Source organism: Silurus aristotelis (assembly GCF_946808225.1).
Source record: "Silurus aristotelis genome assembly, chromosome: 6".
NCBI lineage: Eukaryota > Metazoa > Chordata > Actinopteri > Siluriformes > Siluridae > Silurus > Silurus aristotelis.
This window is the reverse complement of record NC_139579.1, coordinates 25,213,745-25,236,612: the sequence shown is the minus strand read 5'-3', so window position 1 is coordinate 25,236,612 and position 22,868 is coordinate 25,213,745. Positions and strand designations below refer to the sequence as shown.

At 38.8% G+C, this 22,868-nt stretch overlaps 1 protein-coding gene and 1 long non-coding RNA gene across 2 annotated transcripts in view; one reads left to right on the top strand and one right to left on the bottom strand.

Moving 5' to 3' along the window:
- The window catches only part of eipr1 (EARP complex and GARP complex interacting protein 1), a 41,072-nt gene extending 22,064 nt beyond the window's left edge, over positions 1–19,008 (top strand). Inside the window, exons 6-9 of the mRNA XM_083543978.1 lie at positions 2,345–2,481; positions 13,298–13,465; positions 15,501–15,668; positions 17,256–19,008. Of these exons, the coding sequence (XP_083400104.1) occupies positions 2,345–2,481; positions 13,298–13,465; positions 15,501–15,668; positions 17,256–17,430 (648 nt within the window). The 3' untranslated portion in view covers positions 17,431–19,008. The remainder of the gene's footprint in view (positions 1–2,344; positions 2,482–13,297; positions 13,466–15,500; positions 15,669–17,255) is intronic.
- On the bottom strand, positions 12,510–16,801 carry LOC310727486. Its single transcript, XR_014534032.1, has 3 exons — positions 16,643–16,801; positions 14,483–16,595; positions 12,510–14,412 (listed from the first exon to the last, which is right to left on the bottom strand). It is a non-coding gene; the product is annotated as an uncharacterized lncRNA (long non-coding RNA).
- Positions 19,009–22,868: the final 3,860 nt, after the last annotated feature.

The window sequence follows — 22,868 nt, the reverse complement described above, 5'->3', positions numbered from 1 at the left end:
TTCTTTTTTATTCTTTCGAAACCGTCCTGCTACGTCGTCGTTAAATTGTTTTATTGTTTGTTGCTCATGTTTTAGCCTACATTTTCTCAAATCGCTTACTCAGCGGTTTTACCGTTTCTCATTAGACGTCTACTGTAGTTCAAAATGACAGCATATACTAATGTAGGCAGGAGAGAGAAAAAAAAACATAATAAGCTTGCAGTTACCACAGCAATATGTCATCACACCTTAAACTGAATTCAGACAGCTGCATTTGGAGATGATAAAGCTGATTTTACTCTGCTTCACTGAGTCTGCCTTTCCTTAGGTTCACTGCAATATTTCTTCTCAACACTTCCTCTTACTAGCTTTGAAAAAAAAAAAAGCACAATGATCTGCCATAAATGTGAGGAAAATGACAAACATGTACAACTGTTCTGGATTTAGTCCCCAGCCTCTGAACACTTCTTTACTATTATATTAAGTGGCTTTTACTTGTCGCATGCACTTTACAGCACGGTGAAATTTTTTCTTCACATATACCAGCTTGTTAGGAAGCTGGGGTCAGAGTGCAGAGTAGGCCATGATACAGCACCCCTGAAGCAGAGAGGGTTAAGGGTTTTGCTGAAGGGCCCACCATTGCCAGCTTGGCGGTACTTAGGCTTGAACCCTTAACTTCCAATCAGTAATCCAGAGTATTTATCATTAAGCTACCATTTTCCATTTAATGGCAGTGTTAAATGAGGAGATCTTTGGTACATTGGCATTTTAGTTTATACCATACGTGTTAAATATGGTTAAGGTTGTGCAAGACTTAAGTTATTCCACTATAAACCATGTCTTAATGGAGCTTGCTTTGTGTATGGGGCACAAGTTAAAAGGAAATTAAATGGGTCCCCAAACATTTTTCTGTGTGTTGGTTGGTGAATGAATCTAAAAAAATAGGCTACAATAATAACTAAGGAGAACTTTATATTTAAAGCCAGATATGATTTGAGCAAAACATATATTTACAATTAAACTTTCAGAATATGTCTCTTCTTCAGAGGGGCGTTCCAGCAGGCCGTAGTTTGGGGACCTCTGTTCTATATCATACAAAAGCAATATATACAATTGCATGCTACTGGTTTTGAGGCAAAGGTTTGGAGGAAAACCACATATGCTTCTGATGGTTAGGAGTCCACATACTTGTATATGTATACACTATATGGAGAAAAAAGTATTAGGGATTTGACTTTTCCAGTCATATCAGTCATTTTCCAGTGGTTCTTCTCTAAACTCTTACCACAAAGTAAAAAAAAAAACCCACACAATTGTATAGATTGTCTTTGGAAGCAGTAACAGTGAACATTGCTTTCATTTAAACTAGGAGATCCAAACCTGTTTTAGCATGTCGATGCCCTTGTCCATAAAGTAATTTCCGTGAAGATGTTGAAGGTTTATATGATTTGGAGTAGAAGATCTTGAGTGGCCTGCTATACAGCAAACCAAAAAATTAAATTTAAATAGTTTAAAATAGGGTTAAATAGGATCATCTTCATAAAAGAGCAGATGTTATTAGTGGATGTTCACTAAAAAGAAAACGCACATATGAAGCCTATGGTCAGGTTTTCACAAACTTTTGGCCAAATAGTCTAATAATTTACATTAAGGTTGCGTTAATTAGCATAATTAACTGCATCAGTTTGCATTACTGAAACAAGAACTTTATATTAAAATACCATAAGACATACATTTTATAAGGCAACATTTACTTCATTCACAATTAAAATATAAGCGGTTTGTATAAAGCGGTTTAAATGCTAGCTAACTTGTTAGTTGAACTTGGTTCTCTATAGCTAAATACTCGCACCCAGTATATAGCTTTAGTCATGACATGTTTAATGCTACTCCAAACATATTCATTCACTGAAATACTAATTCAGGTTTATCTTGAAGACTTGCCATTAGCTTAATCTAATGGTAGCAAATGGCGTTTCAGGCTATACTTTCTGTCTTCTTTTTTTTTTCATTGTGACTCACCTATAAAACATCCTGGAAAAGCTGTCAAGGACACTGAAGACTCACAGCAGCTCCTGTCATTGAGTTTTCAATGAAAAAGGTGAAAAGTATGGTTTCTATCTCGCAGCGGGAGCCCTGTCTCTTTGACTCGCATCAATATGAGCAGTTTCAGCCTTCGGGCGTGTTCACCTATGCACAATATCCGCTCTCAGGCTGTCCAGGACAGGACACAAGCCTGCTAGAGCTCCTTGGTGAATATGCAGCCATTGAGTGAGTTGTGTGTGTGTGTGTGTGTGTGTGTGTGTGTGTGTGTGTGTGTGTGTGTGTGTGTGTGTGTTGTGTGTGGATCGATTTTCCTCTCCAGATCTCCAGCAGTGCCACCTTGGAAGGCAAAGGCCAGCTGAAATTCACCTCAGGAAAATGGAGCCCCCACCACAATAGCACCCAGCTGGCCACTGCCAGCGACACGGCCATTCGAGGATGGGACCTTCGCAGCATGAGGTCAGTTTAAGGGTCAGAGGTCACATACTTGTGCAGAAAGCTGATGAGAGATTTCAATATTGCTCTAAAAAACTATGATTGCTTCACCCCTACTTGCTGTTTGATATTCTTTTTTCCTATTGGTAGATTTAAATAGGATTTTATGTCAAAAGGTACAAAATCAAACCTTTGTCAAAATCAGAGACATATAAAAGACATGCCTTGCTAATACAATTTAGCATAATCACTAGATTCACTACTGTATATTTAATTTTCCCATATTGTTTATAATTACTGTATATTATGCTTTATTTAGAATGACCACATTAGTCAGTATTGATCCTTTGGCAGGCGTTTTATTACATGCCATGACATTTTGTTTACTGCCCCTCATCTGCCAAATTCACATCTTAGATAAATTATATGCTTTTTAAATTAAGCTAGAGCTGGTATAGAAGAGTACGTACCATTATAACTAGTCAGTTCATGTCAACCTTAGATATTCTGCCTATAGAAGGTAGAGTATCTGAAATGTTTTTTACACTTCTCTGGCTGCAAGATTCAGAATCCTAAACTAATCTGACTGGCTTTTTGAATACTGCAACACAAGGTGCTTTTTTTGTAGTATTAAAAATATAGAATCTTGGCCTAATTATACAGCTATTACATTATATTATTTGAGGTAAATGTGGTGAGTAAATAATCTGATATGATCTGATAGACTACAGGAAAGGTCTATAATTAGTCATCTCTGTCAATCAAATTAGGCACACCTTGATTGGGTTTATTGATGAAACCTCCTGGAATCTTAAGCAAACGATAGAATAAAATACACTTTTTTAAATGCAAGCTGTTAAAAGATGCAGTCTAAGATTCACTACACTTCCATGCGACCGTGTGAATACTGCAGTGAGCTTTTTGGAGAGTGAAATACTCATTGGACTGACAATAGTTCTAGGAAAACTCTTTTTTGTTTGTTTGTTTTTAAAGGATTCTGTTTGTAATGAGTAACTGAGATAATCTGTTAAAAAGGTTTACGGGTGAGCATCTGCCATGTCAATCAAATTAACTCTGATCTATAAAATTAGTCCAAAAGGTACCATAATTTTGAGTGAATACAATAAAAAGTATGGCTTTTTATATCACCTATATGTTAGATATTGTTATCTTTAGTGAAAAATAATTCTAATTATTTTTAACTTTATTTTTTATGTACAGCCGTCAATCGACATATTCGGAAACATAATCCGAAATTTGAGTGATTAGAAATGATCTGTCTGTCATGTGTTCTAATGCAAGACTTTCATCGAACGTGTCTCTTAAACCCAATATAACAGTGCTGCATATGCAGTGAAGGCTACAAGAAATACGACAGTTCACCGGTGACAGCCTTTATCTCCCGAGTCCGGGAATGCACCGTCAGTGTAGAATACTGTGATGCATTGTATAACCGATTATCGGCGCATCTCTAATTTCCCTACCCCGCCACGGTTTCAGCCGGTTACTGTGACGGCGTGGTACGTGCCGCTTAGTGAGGCAGGGCTGGTGCAGTGAATCATATGAAGCAGATGGGCGATGGAAAGAAATAAGGCTCTGTGTGGGCTGTACAGCCAGAATAATAATCACAGCACTATTGATCCCTGGGATAACACCGAGCCAGACCTTGAGAGGATGAGTGAGGGCGAGATGGAGAAAGAGTGCAGAGCAGGAAGAGCATGAGAATGAGAGCGAAAGAGGAGGCAATAACAGCAGGAATGGAGCTGAGATTAGAAGAGATAGTGAGGGATGGACAGTAGAGATACGAGACGAGGCAGAAACGAGAGTGTGAATTGAAGGAAAACGAAAACGGAGACGTGTGACATATGAAATAGAGATTAAAGGGATAAACATACATGAGATATAAGGGATTCACCAAATGCTATTGTAAATCATTTAACCAGCCCGTTAAGGTCTTCCTTTTACATGCTGGCTAAAATGACTGAGTAAACAAAAATCCATATAGGTTTTAGGACAGTTGGATGGACATTTGTCATTTATATGTTAATATACAGATTTTGGGCAAACTAACAGAAATGGCACATAAAAAAGGGACAGTGATTTACAGAGGACTTACAGAGGACTTTTTTACAGAGGCATTTACATTTACAGAATTTAGCAGATTTCTTTGTCCAGAGCAATCATCTTCTTCCTCTTCTTCTTGTTCCGGTGGATTCCATTAGGGGTCGCCACAGTGGATCATGCGTCTCTATATCACTCTGTATTCTACATCTGCCTCTTTCAAACCAACCACCAGCATGTCTTCCCTCACCACATCCATAAACCTCCTCCTTGGCCTTCCTCTTTTTCTCCTTTTTGGAGCCTCAATCTTCAGCATTCTTCTACCGTTATACCCCATGTCCCTCCTTTGCACATGTCCAAACCATCTCAATCTCACCTCCCTTACCTTGTCTCCTAAATGTCCTACCTGCACGGTCCCTCTAATAAACTAATTTCTAATCTTGTCCATCCTCATCACTCCCAATGAAGCTCTTCATCTCTGCCACCAGCTGTCTTTGTGTTAATGCCACTGTCTCTAAACCATACACACTCTCACAACTCTTTTATAAACTTTCCCTTTCACTCTTGCAGATACCCTTCTATATTAACCAAAACAACTTACAATTACCTTATGTATACAAGTGAGCAGTTGAGGGTTAAGGGTTTTACTTAAAGGCCCAGAAGTGGCAGCTCGATGGTCCCAACCATCGAGCTGCCACTTTCCATTTATACCTCAGTACTGTTTAATTCCTGAACCTGATTAATGCTGTTTAACAGCATGTCTCTGATAGATAAGTAGCAAGTTGTGATTTAAATTATAGGTTATGTTTAAGCTCAATATGCTTAAATGTTTAATATGCAATTGCTTTTACAGTATCAACTAATTTACAATCACTTGTCTGCATAATTGAAGATTAAATAATGAACAGATTTAAAATGCATCATTTAACAAAGAAAAATTGTTGATTTGGATATTTCTAGAAGTTGTTTATTGTTTTAACATTTTTCTTGAAGGAGTCTCAGCAACAGTGGTTAGAGTAAGTAGGTTTTCTGCCTTGCAAGAGTCTTCAAGACAAAAGGTATTTTGCTTTCAGGTTTCTTGCTAACATAATAAGATTTTTTTTTTACTTTTTAAGTTTAATAAAGAAAAAAAACCGCTGAGGAAGAAACCATTTATATACCGTATCTGCTCTAAAATTATTGATGACCGGAACTTGTCTTGCAGACATTACTCTTACTCTTTAAAAGCACTGGGCCTTATCACTTCACCCCATTATAGTTTCGGGGTGTAAGAAACTATTCGTAAACATGAGTATTGCAGTATTTTGTTTGGCGATACTTTATCACACTGTACTGTGTTTCACAAAAACAAAATATCGATATTTAATTTTGAGATTTTGAGATTATATCCTGACTGCTAGACAGATAGCATTCTTCTTATCTCTGAACTTAAACAATGACAGGAAGTACAGTACTAGCATAAGGGCACACCACTAATGTTAGCGTTAATATCCACCTGTTTCCTGCGGTAAAAATGATTATGGGTATAATTTTCCGCTAAAGCTGGTAGCAGAGTTGACGCACGCAATTTGTTTTGTTTATATGCGGGAATATGTAAAATGGCATTTAAAAACCCTCAGGAACAACATGTGCTGTTTGTGGTTGCACTTAGAACCTGACAAAGCTAAATTTGTGTCATAAAGAACAGTGCTATATACACAAACCTAAAGTTATTGCTGACTGTACTTACAGTATGAGCATGCAGGAGATGCCGGTCTTGTCTTTATTGACTGCATTCTTTACTATTAAAGATGAAATAATAGTCTTTTTACTTGTTATTTATTTATTTTTTACCTGTAGCTTTTACATGTAATACACTAGTTAGCGCTCAGATCATGCTTCTACTACTAGCGTAATGCTAATTGTACAGTATTACAAATAATATAATACAATCATCATCATCAATAATTTCACTTCATGTTAGGTTACTTAAAAAATAATAAAGAAAAATGACCATGTACCAATGATACTAATTGTTTTCATGTATTGCAAAACATTGGATGGCACTGAGGGGATGAGTACGTACCATTATATGGCACTGTACGATACGGGGATGGCTGGCACAGGTTTCACGGTATAGGTAGGTTTAAGTAGCTAGGGTTAACCGTGTAATTTTAAATGTAACAAACGCAAATGCAGATCCCACAATTTATTTGCTGAGGTTTGCATATGGTGGTGTGTTCGTAATAACAGTTTTCCTGTTATATCCTATTCCTTAATATCCAGAAGTATCAATTTGCTTATAGTATCGCAATATATTGTAAAGTATCGTTTCTCTCCAGATTCTTGGCGATACACAGCCCTATCATAGATTATATTCCTATAGCAGCATGCAACATCATGTTTTACTCATGTATTGGCTCTGGGCATGACATTTTAACAACTGTCAGAGCACAATCACTGGCAATCATGCAATCAGTCATGGAGTCTAGGCATTGTTTAAAATGATGTAGATTTGATGATGGTCTTTTTAGTCTAAATTTGAGCACACACACCCATTTGTCATCATTCAGTATGGGGAAATCTCAAACAGGGTCATGATTGAAAGTTGAAAGTCAGATGTTAAACTGTTATTATAGGAAGATGTTAAGTTTTAGAAAGGCTAGATCAGAGATTATGGGGTGCAGATTATTAGAGGAAGAATTCATCCATTCTTTTTATATTTGAATATTTTTGTAAAGGAAACTATACTGCGTATAATTCTGTTCAAAATATTATTGTAATTCAATCGATTAAAAAAAATAAATGCACAATTTTCATGTGGGGTGCCAACAATTCTGGAGCTTCAGTGCAATGATTTAAACATTTACACAAGGGCTGGAATGAGAGTCGATCCTCTTTCTTTCTTTCTTTCTTTCTCTCTTTCTCTCGCACGCACGCACACACACACACACACACACACACACACACACACACACACACACACACACACACACACACACACACACACACACACAGAGTTCTTTCCATGTGTCCAGTTGGTTTGGCAGCTGTGTGCTAGCAGTAAGAGTGCGTCTCTCTTCTGCTCCACTGCCCATCAGACATCCTCCAGAGTGTCTCTGCTGGCTTGTCAAGAGGAGTGTGAGTCAGTACAGCACTGCCCTGGCCAAAAACATCAGCTCTCTATACACGTCACACCACACTGAAGTACAGCAGAGCAGGCAATAAGCAGAAAAGGCTTTTTTTTCCCACTTTTATAAGACTGTTACTTTACTGATAAAAGATCTATTACCGCCGCTGTTTGTCAGTCAGAGAATGTAGAGCCAGCATTGTACTGTTCAGGTCTGATGTAATCTGTAATTAAATAAATGCGTCACTAACAACGCCTTCGGTCTCCTGTGGAAATGGCAGACCTCTCGTATTTTATACTGCGATCATTGCTTAGAAATAATTTATGTGAAAGGAGACAATAATCACGCCTAAAATCCAAACTTGATCACTATTTGAACAAAAACCTCACTTATACCACATACACATGCATCTGGCTTTAAATGGAAACAGGAAACGAGGTGTGAAGCAGGTCAATGTTGATGTTCTGTCTGTTCATCAGTCTGCAGCCTTGCTTGCACCTCTGAGGCACAGTGTGAGAGAGATAGAGCGCTCGAACACACACACACACACACACACACACACACACACACACACACACACACACACACACACACACACACACACATCGCCTCCCTGCAACTGTGTGAACACTGTGCATTAGCTGTCAGCTCCGATGCCACAATACACACAGCATCTCATGCAAACAAAAACGGAGGTGTGTGCTGCAGTGACGCGTTCTGGAAGGCAGAAAAGTGAGTCGAGATGCAGAGAGAGCATTTCAGCGCTAGTGAAATTGAACTCGCAGGGACGGAGGATAAGAGGAGTGAGAAGCGATTAAAGCGTGATCGCTCCGTGATTATTTACACTTGTATGACAAATAATCGTCCTCATCCTTTTTTTTTATTTATTGCTATAGTGGTTCTTGTTCTCAAGATTTAAATAAATGCTTCCTACCAATTTGCACACAGTCATTCATACACATACATTAATATTGTATGATTCATACACACTTCATGCATGTTCATGGAGCTGGATTTGTGTATTGTCATGCTGGAACAGGTTTGGGTTTCCTAGTTCAAGAAAAGGGAAAATGTATTGTTACCACAGCTAAAGACATCCTGTACAATTGTGTGCTTTCAAGTTTGTGGTAAAAGTTTGGGGAAGAACCACATTGCGATGGAAAAGTCAGATGTCCTAATACTTGTGTTCATATAGTCAGTATATTAACAAATGTATTAAGACATCTGACTTTTTCATCTATATGTGGTTCTCAAATAAAATAAATAAATCACCAGAAAGCACACATTTATACACTATATCCACACATAGATGTGTTTTCTGATGATTTATTTATTTGTTTGTTTGTTAGTTTTAAAAAATTAAACACCCTTTTTACACAGTGCATAACATCGGTCTAGACCAGGGGTCACCAACCTTTTTGAAACTGAGAGCTACTTCTTGGGGACCGATTAATGTGAAGGGCTACCAGTTTGATACACACTTCTAAAATAACAAATTTGCTCAATTTAAAATTAATTATATGTTATTATTAATAATTAATGATATTCATCTATGTGAAGACAATGATCATCATAATGATTTCTCACATTAATTATCAACACTGATTTAACAAGCTAGGAAACAGATAAATATCAATATGCAAATCTCTATATATATTTCTATAAATCTCTGCAAGTATTTACATTTTCAACTGATCACTTCTTTGACATTTTCACTAGCCACTAACACTTTTTAACAAATCATGCACTACGTTGCATCATGTTTGTACAGATTATCAATTATGTAACATACAAAAATCAACTTGGAGACCAGCTAGCTCTAATCTAATATGAAACTTTTTTTTAATTATTTTTTAATATTGTCATTTTCAAATTCACACCAATGCAAGTGTGATTTAAAAAAGAATAGCAACAAAAAAATTAGATGCAGCTCACTGGAGCTATTTTTAGAAAAGGCCCGTGGGCGACTCATGTGGTCCTTGCGGGCGACCTGTTGGTGACCCCTGGTCTAGATAGTCATAGAAATCTTTGCCAGCTCAGCCGGTAGTCCAAATAAGCTCTTTCAGTAGCACGGACAATTTATAAATATTCAGTAATTAGCTGTTCTCTGCCAATTCTTAAATTGGCCAAAGCAAATTGAAGTTACAGGCTGTGCTTGCTGCAAGCACAGGACGCACTTTTCCTGGGTACATTGCATGAACCTTCATTCATTTATCTTTATTCTAGTCAGGGTCATGATGAGTTCAGAGCTTATTCCAGTAACACTGTGTGCAAAGAGGCAGAATTTATCCTGGATGGGACTCCGGTACAACTAAAGGGCACTAGTCACGCATATCTAGAGGCAACTTGCCTGCCTTCCTGCCTGGGAGGAAACTGGAGAACCCAGGTGAAACCCCCATGCAAACCCCCAAGCAAAACTTACACATTATTATACTGAGACCAGAAACTGAGGTTATATTCAGATAGATATAAAACCTGCATTCTCTACACTGAAACTCGGCAAACTTTCGAATACTGTCAGTGGCTTGTGTTATTTTCGTCTGACACAGATATTTTAAATGGACAGATGAAAAAAAGTGAGCAGTCTGTCCCCTGAAAAATACAACCAGAAGGCTGTACTGCTGCACTGCCACATTGTCCACCATCCTGTTTGTTTTGAGCTGAGTGAGTCAAATGGCTGTTACAGCAGTAAAAATGCGACATTGTTTTTTGGATATCAGTTCTTTTAGACAACGCTAGAGAGCACCGAGAGTTGATTGATAGAACTATAAGCTATCCGCAAAAATCAAATTCTCATGATTTAGTCATGTTTTTTTATAATGTTATATGCTTTAATAAAGTTTAGTACTAGTTTACATGGAGCGATATGTTTGTTTGTTTTTTATCCAGTATCCATCGGTTGATTAGTCAGTTATCGGCAAGTAAGGTCCAACCTAGCTATTGGTATCGGTGAAATCCACAATTTCAATTTCATCTACTTAAGATCGTGTTTTTAATAAGCTCTGTTTTTGCTGGACAAAAATGCTCTTAATTTAGACAGAAGGCCAAAATGTAGACAAAAAGATTTTATGGACCTAGCCTTTTTATATAAATGTAAAAAGTCCCTAGAAGTAAGACATAAGAAGTAAGAAGTCCCTGTGAATGTTGTTACTGCAGAAATGATAATGTATTAGAAAAACTGCATTTATATAAACCTGTGTTTACTGCTGTCAGAGCTATAATGGTAAAATGGTGTTGATCCAGTCCTCATCTACTTTACACAGGAACTGTCCAGTCATTTTTTTTTTCCAGTCAGGTATACTGTATATATATATTTTGTTTTGGTCAATTGAGGTCACATCTGGACCTCTGGTTTTTGCTGCGGTCACTCCGATATTCCATTACCTTTGTAAACCTTGCTACTCTGCAGAGCATTTTGCTGCGCTCTGAAAGTGTATGTGCCACCCACACCAAGCTTTTACCCCTTCCGCTGAAGCAAGGTGAGACCCTTTACCCCCTCGCTGTTGCTATAGCCTCATTTCCAATGAAAGTGTGAAATGTTTGTGTGTGTGTGTGTGTGTGTGTGTGTGTGTGTATGCCTCCCTGTTGTCATGGCAACAAAGGTCTTGGAACGCCACAGACATGACCGGATCTCCTCAGCCGTGTCCTTTCATCACCAACACCAGCTGATTGGTGCTGGGGGGCTTCACTTAACTTATGTGTACAAAAACCAGAGGGCGAGCTCTGCTGACTGGACCGTGTCGTGTCCCGAGGCTTTATGAGCGAAAGCGACCTGCTCCCTGTCACTTTTTTCCCTTTTTTTATTTTTTTTTTTGCAGAGTGTGTCCCCTGATCACAGCTTAACATAGGATTTGCCTGGTCGGGTAACAATTTCAGATTTGCAAGCGTGGAAGGCTTTGGAGTGGGCAAGGCTAACCCAGTTTCCTGCTCCATTTGGCTGGCTAGCCATTTAGCAGGATGCTGCTCTTGAACCATTGGGGGCGGGGGAGTTTTGTAGCCATAGGCCAAAGGTCACCACCATTACTGTTGCATGGCAGAAAGTGTGTAGTGATCCAGTATATATTATGCCCGTTTTGGTTCTGGATACTTTTTGATAGGGATGCACCGAATATTCGGCCGAAAGACTTTGATCACCGAAAAAACACTGCCGAAACAGTTTGTTGTGATGACGCAAACAGAAACCGCCGCCTGCAGCAACATGTGTGGACGTATTTCAGTATCTTCGAAAGACCCATGGATAGCGATTTGCAAAACATGTAATGCCGAAATTTCAAGATGGGGTGCGTCTGCAAAGACTTTCTCCTCGTCGGGTTTAATTTATCACCTGGAATCCAAACATCCCGATCGCTATACTGAATATGAGAGGAACGCGGCACAGGAAAGCAAAACCCCTCCGAACACGCGCACTCCGTCTGTGGTGGACGTTTTTGAAAAGGCAGGAAGTTTCCCAGTGATAGTGTTGTATTGTTGTATCTTTAAGCAGTTGCACTTGTTCTGAATGCACTTTGTTTTTATGAAAGAACATATTTAATTGTACAACCTTTCAGCAGGACAGAGGGCCTGTACATTATTATTTAATGTACACAAGAGTGCATTTAAGTTGAACATTTAAGTTTAAATTTTTATTTATTTTATCCTGTGCATTGTTGCAATGTGCTATAAATAAATATTTTCATAATTTGTAATTGATTTATTCTTTGAAACTTTAATATTGATTTATGCAATTGAAATGCCTTGATTTTAGTAAGGTTAGTACACAGTCATAGCCATAAATGCAATGGTAATAATAATTGGCACAATTTCTTTCGGTGTTTCGGTTTTCGGCCTTGCTTTCCTTGTTTTCGGTTTCGGCCAAGAATTTTCATTTCGGTGCATCCCTACTTTTTGACGAATCAAAAGTTCTCCCTTATAGGATAAGATGATTAGCGATGAAATTTTTTTTTTTCTTTCCTCAGTCCACTGTGATGATGTCTTAATATTCATACATCATCTCATAATGGGAGCGGACGTTTTTAACCTTTGCCGGCGCTCGGCAACCATGGGCTCCCGCAGAACGATTTGAATTGAGACTTTAATCTTGACCTAATTGAAGCCCCCCCCACGCTCCCCTCTGGTCAAATTTCCTCACCCCTCGTTTTAATAAGCTTTTTAATTAGCATGTTAATTGCATAATGAGATCAGTGGACGGTGAGATAGCCGGCTAACAGAGACGGGAAAAGAGCAAAGGGTGCAGCGGGCTAGAGATGTTGAAGGACCCCAGGCACCCCTGTCAGTCGTCCATACTAATGAAGCCGAGATCCTTCAAAACCCGACTTCGTACATACACACAAGGCGGTAGTTTTTTTTACAAGTTCCTTGTGAACCGAAAACACACACCCTACTCTGGGAAGTCATCACTTTGCATGAGTACTGGAGTGGACTGCGACAAGCTTTATGACTTGTCACATTTTTATATGATATGAGATAGAGCTTTGGCCTTCAGAGCTACAGCGCCAGACTGCTTTTGATTCATGAGAAATCGATGTCACTCCTCGCTCTCTCTCGCACTCTCTGGCGCTCTTTCTTTCTGCTTTTATTTGTTCTCTTCTTATATTTCCCCCCTCTCATTCATTATCACTGTATAGAATCTTCTAAGTGCTCTTTTTTTTCTTCCTCTCTCTCCCACACAGTCAAATCTACTGCATTGAGAATGCCCACGGCCAGTTGGTGCGAGACTTGGACTTCAACCCCAACAAGCAGTACTACCTGGCTAGCTGCGGAGACGACTGTAAGGTCAAATTCTGGGATGTGAGGCACATCAGCGAGCCTGTCAAAACCCTGGAGGAGCACTCCCACTGGTTAGTGGCACACAAACACACATCAGGTGTAGAGATAAACACATACGCTTCACTCTTGTGTACAAAAGCAGATGAATTTCAGCTCAAGCATGACCATACATTCAAACAAAGGATTGTCTCACAGATTAGTGAGCTTAAATCACACTGAAAGCTTTTCTTTTTTTTTTTTTTTTTTTTTTTGGATGTGAATTTTAGTGTGTGCTGATGTTTTAATTAGCTTCATATCTGTAACAGTAATTTTGTTTAGAGGTCATGTGTACCAGGCAGTTTGTTATTCACCATTCCAGAACACATTCCCAGCCAGCCCCATATACACACACATTCGCAGATCACTGCATAACGTGTCAGATGGTGGATGCTATCTCTGGAAAACACAGCAGCACTGTATCAATAACAACCCAGTTTTGATCCTATTTAGATAAGACATTATAGACCTGCAGCGTGCCTGCGCGCTTTTCCCTTTTTTTTTTTTGTCATTTGTTCAGTTGGCAGCAAGGCCTTGGCTCAGCCTTGGGAGGGAGGAATTAGGGAATATTTTGGGACGAAAGCAGATTAGTTAGGCTGTAGGAGCAGGGTTGGCTGAGCCAGATTTAGCTGTCGACAGCCAAGTTATCCTCCAACAATCCTCTTCTATGAGGGGCTGGGATCGTCTCCTGAGCCATGCCTCAGGCTGAGAGAGAGAGAGAAAGAGAAAGAGAGAGAGAGAGAGAGAGAGAGATAGTTAGCGAGGTGGAAAAACAAGGAGAAAATTGCAGTTGGAGAGGGAAATTAGAAGGTAGGCAGTTTTTCCAAACTAACAACGAAAATGGCATACTATGGGCAAAACTTGTACGGAACAATTCTGGGTCTCAATTTACTAAAAGTTTGAGAGTGTAAAATGTGTAATAATGTTCAAGAAAGAATATACAGGTTGATTTGTTAACAGGTTATATACACTTAATTTATTTCTTTCATCCGGGCAAAATAACATGTTCTGTAAGTTCTGCTTAATAAATCTGTTATTCAGCATGTTTCTACCTAAAAGTGCAAAATAGCAGAATAGAAATCTTATTAGACCATTTGGAGACCAAATAAAGAAATAGACTCAGTAACTCACAGCCTGTCATTACAGTTTACATGTATACTGTACACCGACCAATTATTACTGACTAATTATCTTTTCATCATGGCACCTGTTAGTGGGTGAGATATATAATGTAACAAGTGAACAGTTTGTGATTGAGGACATCAGTCCTCAAAGTTGATGTATTGAAAGCAGGAAAAGGGCAAGTATAAGGATCTCAGTGCTCAGTATCTATCAAAAGTGGTAAATGAGTGGCCAAGGCGTCCGATCCAACATATGAGGTACTGTACCTTGAATTGCTGAAGAAGTTAATGCTGTTAATGCTCAACAGGTCAGGACTGTTTTGGCAGCAGAAAGGGGGACCAACACGATACTAGGCGGGTGGCTATAATGTTTTGCCTGATCAGTGTACATTTAAGTACGAATTTGACCAGGAGAATAACAAACTTAATGAATGACAAAACATAATTGGAGTCAAATCAAAAGAGTTGAATTAATTGGAATCAATGAAACTGCACCTCACACCTTACAGCAAAAGGGGGACCAACACACTATTATACTGGTGGTCTATTATACAGGTGGTCATAATGTTATGCCTGATCAGTGGCCATAATGTTTTGCCTGATCTGTGTATATGCCAATTCTGTTTGAGATATAATATGATAATTTCTATTGAGTTTAATGAGCACATACAGAAGCATCATTTGCCCTGTTTGCTATGCCTCCTGTGCACACAATGTAATTTTAAGCCTAATATAATGATGCAAAGGTTCTTCAAGGACTTATTATGGAATTTGTATATCACTATTAAGCTACTCTGTGACAATGTTTGTTGTTAAATTTCAAATCCAATTGAATTTGGGATTCATCTGTACTAGTAATACCTCTGTACAAACCGGTAGGTATCCAGTACTTGTTATTTTTCTATTATATTTTTTGTATTAACAAGTTCGTTGTTGCTATTGTTTCTAGGGTGTGGAGCGTAAGGTATAACCATTCCCATGACCAGTTGCTCCTTACAGCCAGCAGTGACAGCAGAGTGATCCTGTCTAACATGGTTTCCATTTCCTCCGAGCCCTTTGGCCACCTCGTAGACGACGACGACCTCAGTGACAGCGAGGAGAATCATCATGAGGAAAAGTAAGTTTTTACTTCTGTCTTTCGCTCCTACTTCTATTTTTCTTCTCTATATGCTAGATTTATTTTTTTCTGTTGTCAGAGGTGCAGCCTCACAGCTCCAGAGTTCGCTTGAGTTAAAGTTTACATCTTTGGGTTGTTTTACATCTCGTCTCTGCATCTGCATGGGTTTCTTCTTGTCTACGGTTTTTAAAAACTTTCCAAGAAAACAAAAGCCATACCAGTAGATAGATTGGCAACTCGTGTGAATAAATTGCCCTTAGGTGTGAATTAGTGTTTGATGACAGCTGGGATATGTCAGTAAAGGTAATATCTCTATATATTGCCATGATACTCAGTTCGCATCACAGTATTTAATTTAGCCAAGAGTTTCTGTCAATACAGTCAAAACATAGATTTTATTTTTAATAGATTTTTATCTTTAAGTAGCTCTGTATGAGGGGTGTTAGACATTTGGCCTCTGATTGGAAGTGTCTTCTGAGTCTCTCAGAAGGAAAGATGGGAAAAGATGGGCAAAGGTTTACCATTCTGTGAAAATCTGCAAATGCATCTACAAATCGTGGAACAATTTCAGAATAATGTTCAAAACAAAATTGCAAACACTTGGACTGGGTCATCAGCTACAGTATAGCATATCATCAAAAGATTCTGTATTTGGTGAAATGTCTCTGCGTAAGGGACAAGGGCAAAAAATCAATACTGGATGATCTTCAGGCTCTCAGGCAGAAATGCATTAAAAAAAAGCGAAAATCACTACATGGGCTCGGAAACACCTCAGAAATCATTGTCTGTGAATATAGTTTGCCGTGTCATCCACAAATACAGGTTACAGTTATCTCATGCAAAGAAGAAGCTATATGTGAACATGAACCTCTGCTGGCTTCTCTGGACCAAAAGCTCATTTAGTATGGACTGAGGCAAAGTGAAAAACTGTTTTGTGCTCATACGAATGTAAATTAGAAATTCTATTTGGAAACCATGTGAATTTACTGTAAAGAAAACAAATGTGCTGCTAATTTTACCTTGATGTAAATGATGAGACTATGTTGAGTGGAGTGTTGAGCTTCTAGCCAAAGAAAAGTACAGTAATTATAGACTCCTTATTTCTTAAAATATTCTGAAAAGTCATGACCCCAGCCTCAAGCTCTTGTTTTGTATTGGTGTCTTCCAAGAGATATGTTGTGGAAAACTCACAATAGCTTTTATAAATATATACATAAGTAATTATATTTACTATAAAGTTGATACTGTATATTGTCTATTAATTGGTGGGTCACTTGAATGAGTTGACTCCATCGCAAAAACAAGTCCTGTAATTACCTTTGCATGAATCTAATGGATATTTGAATAGAAATGTGCGGAAAGTTAAGAAATTAAAAGCTCAATGACTCCAATGAATAGCAACAACATTATTTTTTACTTGTTTTTAATTAGCCTAAACACTTTCTTCTGCTTTACGCATTCTTCATTACTTGAATGTGTCTCTGCTTTAATTGGTACAGCTTTGTCTCATATGGTTTTTCAACAAAGCATAATTTGTCCTGCTTATTATAATAATACCAGGTGCCAGTGATTGTTTTGTGTGTGCAGGAGCAAAGAACCGCTCCAGGACAGCATCATTGCTACATATGAAGAGCACGAGGACAGCGTGTATGCAGCCGAGTGGTCCTCAGCCGATCCCTGGCTTTTCGCTTCACTCAGTTACGACGGAAGGCTGGTGATTAACAGAGTGCCCAGGGCTCTGAAATACCGTATCTTACTGTAGCACGAAAGCACTGGAACGCAAGAGAAACGCAAGTGAAACGAATGATGAACACTGCACAAGGGATTGGAAGAATAGAAGAAGCAAAGTCGGTCTACATCTGTATTAAAAACGCACGGCCGTTATTAACACTACCAATTAGAGGCAGCCCCGAAGAGTAGAGTGATGGCTGCAAGGCTGTTTGAAGGAGAGAAGGCTGGAGGGCATGGAGCAGCATATTGGCTTTGAAACAGCCCCTTGAGTTGATAGCCAGCGTCTATTCTGTTAGTTTTGTTAGAAGCCTGCTTCATCTCACCCAGCCTCAGGCACCACCACTGAGCAGAAAGTGCAGCCAGGGAGAACAGCGTGCCATGGGCAGCATGGCACAGCGCGGCCACTCTCCTTTAGCCTTCCCTTCTCTTCTCCTTTACTTACCACAAGCATACAACTACACACTAACGGCTCCAGCTGCGGAAAGAGACATGAGGAATGTTTTCGCAGCCAAACTTTAAAAAACGTAAATGTAAAAGTTCTTGGTGCATATTAGCAGCTCTGCGATAAGCAACATTTTGTTATTTAACAGATCAATAAATCGTGACCTTTATATTATACGGTTCTGCTTGGGTAAGGAATAAATGGGAGATGGGGCTTATTAGAATATCGAGGTCACAAAATACTTTCACAGTTTGAAGCCTGCATTGGAAATAAGATGGAAAGTTAAAAAAATATAGTGTTGAAGGGTATGTTATATTTCTAAGATCAAATATAAGATTATTCAAGCTGGTTTTCAGATGCTTTTCTCATTTCAGGCTATAAATTGGCATGTTTATTGCCATTTTTACAATATATAGACAAAAGTTTGTGAACACCTGACCTTAAGATTGGTTTGTGCTTTTTGAACATCAAGACGTGAAAATGCTCCACTAGATTTGTGTGCGTGCTTGTGGAGATTTGTGCTCATTCGGCCACAAGGGTGTAAAGTACTGGTGGGTATGTATTGATGTAGGGTGAGGAGGCCTTGAGTGCAGTCAGAATTCCAATTCATCCCGAAGGTGTTCAATAGGTTTAAGGTCAGAGCTGCACTCAAGATCTTCCAGTCTGACCCATGCAAAGCATATCTTCATGGAGCTGGCTTTGTGCACTGGGTCATTGTCATGTTGGCAAAAGGTTCGGGTCTCCCAAGTTGCTAGACATCTGAAGACATACAATTGTGTGCCTCTAATTTTGTGCCAACAGTTTGGGAAGGAACCACATATGGCTGGAAAAGACAGGTGTCCTAATACCCTTGTCCATATAGTGTATATGTGTTTATATAATAAATATAATACATAATATAATAATAAACACTAGTTTAAACCTGGAATTAGTAAAACATGTCTAGAAATAGCTTTAATAATCATATGATTGGTTTATTGTAATCATATCAAAATTTCTTTTTTTTTGCATTATTTGCTAAATAATGTCCTACAATGTTTTGAGGTCTTGTGAGCATCCTTATTTCGCAAATGTTTTTAATGTTCTACACGGTTGCATTGATTATTCAGATTTTTCCCTGTCCAATCCAAATAAAATGGATTTGAAAGGCCAGGAATTTACACTTCAGCAGTGCTTGTGGGTGTTTTAATGCACTTCATTTACATGCATTTACATGAAATGGCTTGAGAGGCATTCGAGCCGCGTTCGGTCGTTATTTCCGACCCCCGAAAAGTTAAAAACAGTGACGATATCCCTTAACTAGGAATTCCTTCTTGGAAAGTTGCGTCTCCTCATTGACATCAGTGCATGATGTCAAAAAAGCATTCCTGCCCATGCTGTCAACTCATGAAATCATTCCATTGTAGTATCTACTCAGTTGAATGAAAACTTTAATGAAGATGCCTGTGTTTACTCATATCGAAGTCGAATTTATTATATATGTTGTAGCATATCCTTTTGAAAAAGAAAGTCAGAGTGATGGTGTGTGGTTGAGAGCAGGTTGAGAGATTGACTGGTTTAAGAATCCTCACGCCCCCCAACAAATATAAGCAAACCAGACAGTAGTAGTAGTGAACCAGCTTTAAATGAAGCACAGCGAAGTTGTAAAAATGCGAGAGGATTTCCCTCTGCCGCCTTCATGACTTTAATGTGAAGGATATTGACGAGATGCTGTGTGTTTTTTGGAGTTATGCCATGCATGCTTGCGCAGAGGTCAACCGTCAGTGGTGCTGATGGTGATGAACATCTACAAGGGTCATCTTCAGGAAGCATCTGATGTAACTGAATGGTAGGCTTATAATCAAATTATAATATTATATAGTTATATTGTATTTAATATTAGAATATTGGATATTTAATATAAAAAATGGTAGAGATGCCCTGATTGTCTACACAGAGAGTCTGAGGTAGCAAGGCCTTGCTGCATTGAACAGCTCCTAGCTGGTAAAACACTCCTTTGAAAAGTGACACAATTAGTGAACTTGCACAAATTCGGCCTTATTCCCAAATTCTCAAGCACGGGATGACAGAAAAGAAATAATGGAATAATGTGCAGGACGATGCCAAAACTGCACTGACAACCCATGTTTTCTGCTAATGAGCTGCTGCTGAAGAGCAAGACCCGGCCCCTGGGGGTGCGACTGATACGTTCCAGAGAGCTTTTAATTGGACGATCACAAGACTAGTGTGTGAACAAATCACGCAAAAATGTTTTCCCAGAAGTAACAAACATAATTTTTATATATCTACTAAAAATCCTTTACTCAATATTTATGCTTTATTTTCTTCATATACTATCACATGGTTTCTACGGAACAGGTAGAGAAATCTATATATTAAGAACATTCCCCATTCCATGATTAAGTGTGCAGCCGTTCTTCAACACTCCACTGTACTACTCTGTCTTCCTACTGGCTTAGTGAGGTTAAAATGGGTTGAGACATTAGGGACATTTCTTCCTCTCGCTCTCACTCCTCCTTAACTCTGAATTTTATGGCCTGTCACTACGCTAAAGTCTGCAAGGCCCCGGCTTCCTCTCCTCTCCCTGTCCTGCTCTTGACATGTGTGCTGGTGTGTGGCGAAGGAGCGAGCTTCCTGTGATCAACCTGACAGCTATAGAGGCATGGTGCAGTGTGTGTGTGTGTGTGTGTGTGTGTGTGTGTGTGTGTGTGTGTTGTGTTCACTCTGCTCTACCTCCAACACCCTGTGTGTCTCCACAGTGCCTGAGAGGTTTTTTCAGCAGGCACACACTCCACTCCTGGTGGGCTGAAAGATGAGTGTCAAAGGGGGTTCAGAAAAGGAAAAAATGGAAACAGAAATGTTACACACTTTTGTAAAGGGCTACTCTTGTCATGAGAAGTATAGAACTTGAATTTCTTTTACATGGCGAATACAGTAAATAACAGGATTTCCAAGTAGACAAAAAGTACTATTATTGGACTGTATTACACTTGCACTGTATTGTTCTGGACAGCCTTTTGATAACTATGTTTTTATTTTATATTGGTTGAACTTTGTATAGCATGTTTAAAATAAGACATTCTCACATCACCCTCACATATACTAAGTGTGTTGAGTGCATTGTGAGAGTGCTGGAATGGTATTGTACCAGACAGTCATACTGATTACAGCAGCAGTTCTTTACAGATATCGTCTATAAATGAGATTTTCTGCATTGTTCTGGTCTGTTTAATTAGGAGCATTTACAGAAGTAGAAATAGTGGCAAAAACTGGACAATGTGAACCAGTCACTTCAAGTCAGTTTTTGTCATTTCTATTATATAGAGTTGGTACAGTCCACCGTGAACCAAAGCAGCGATTCTCCGTGACCATGGTGCAACATGAAACATGAATACACTTACATAGATAACACAAAGCTAACTAGGACATGTACAGACCTACACCCAATACTATGTAACATGCACATATGCAAACAACATTTGTGCAAAAATAAATTAAATTGAGCAGTGCATGACTCCTATGTTGCTCACTTTTTATGCTGTGCTTAACTCTGGGTTATCATCATTCTAAACCTCAGTTTTAACCCAGGTTAGGATGTTTTATTTTCTCCCTTCTGCTCCCATTAGAAAAGTGTTTTTATACTAGTCACATGTACCTGTATGCAAAAAAATTCTTTGTGATGTTAGGAGGCTGGAGTTAGAGCACAGGTTTAGCCATGTTTCGGTGACCTTGGAGCACAGAGGGTTAAAGGTTTTGCTCAAGGGCCCAAAGGGTGGCACATTGGTGATACTTGGTCTGGAACCCCTGATTTTCTGAGCAGTACCCCAGACCCCTAACCAGTGAGCTACCACCTTCCCCTGGGGATCATCCGTCTCCATATATCATTAGAGGGTCGTTTCATACAAAGTGCTATCCAAAGGTTTAGAGACTAAGGATGCTAATTGGTGCTATTCTGACCATGTGTGTTACCACGTCTGCAATTTCATTATGGACAGCAAGTTAAAACAAAGAGCTGACGTGAAATTCTGTGTGAAATCGGGCAAATCTGCCGCAGAGACGTTTGACATGCGTTGATGCTGCAATGAGTCGTTCAAGGTGTTTTGATTAGCACGTGTGCTTAAGAGTGGAAGAACATCACTGGAAGATGACGAGAGATCAAGAGGACCTTCAATGAGCTCAACCACCAAAAAATGTCAAAACCATTCGTCAACTTGCGCATGATGATTGTCGGAGAACAATCTACTTACCAGTTTTTGCTCCTGTGGACTTTGCCCTCTTCCTGAGGATGAAGATTCAACTCAAAGGTCACCGTTTTTGTCTACATTTTGTTTTCCTTAATTTAGCCATTGCATAATTTCCAGTTTATAGCTAGCTCTTTTCAGTGGCATAACAGGAGATAACTGGGGAGGCTGAAGCTTCTGTCAAATCAAACCTATGCGGACTTAAAAAAATAGTCAGTTCAAAATGCTAAACTTCTTTTAGAATATATATTCAATACTCCTACATTTACATTCCCACGAGTTACTTAATACATACACAATTCATCCAACATTTTTCAATTAAAAGTGTCATTCATATGAGATTAAACCTTGTCAGTGTCCTGGAGATAAGAGACCACCAAGAACTATGTCATTGTCAAATTGCTGCTGAAATGCATGTATGTATGGTTGAGTCTCGACTGGATCCTGGCTCTATTTTAAAGGAAGAGAAAAAAAAATTTGCAAAAATAATAGTCAATGTTCATGGTTTTTGCTGTAACCAAATGGCTTGTGTTCAAAAAATCTTTTTTGGAAGTATATGCAACTACACCAATGGCACTTATAGACACTGTAGGTACACTATATTGACAAAAGTTTGTGGACACCTGGTTATATGATTTGTTTGTACTTTTTTTAACATGCCATTGCACATTTATTTCACATTTAATTAATAATACACTCTTTTGGGAAGTATACACTCTTTTGGGAACTAATTTTTCCATGAAGGAAAAAAATTTTTTGTCCACATACAATGACATCCTATACAAT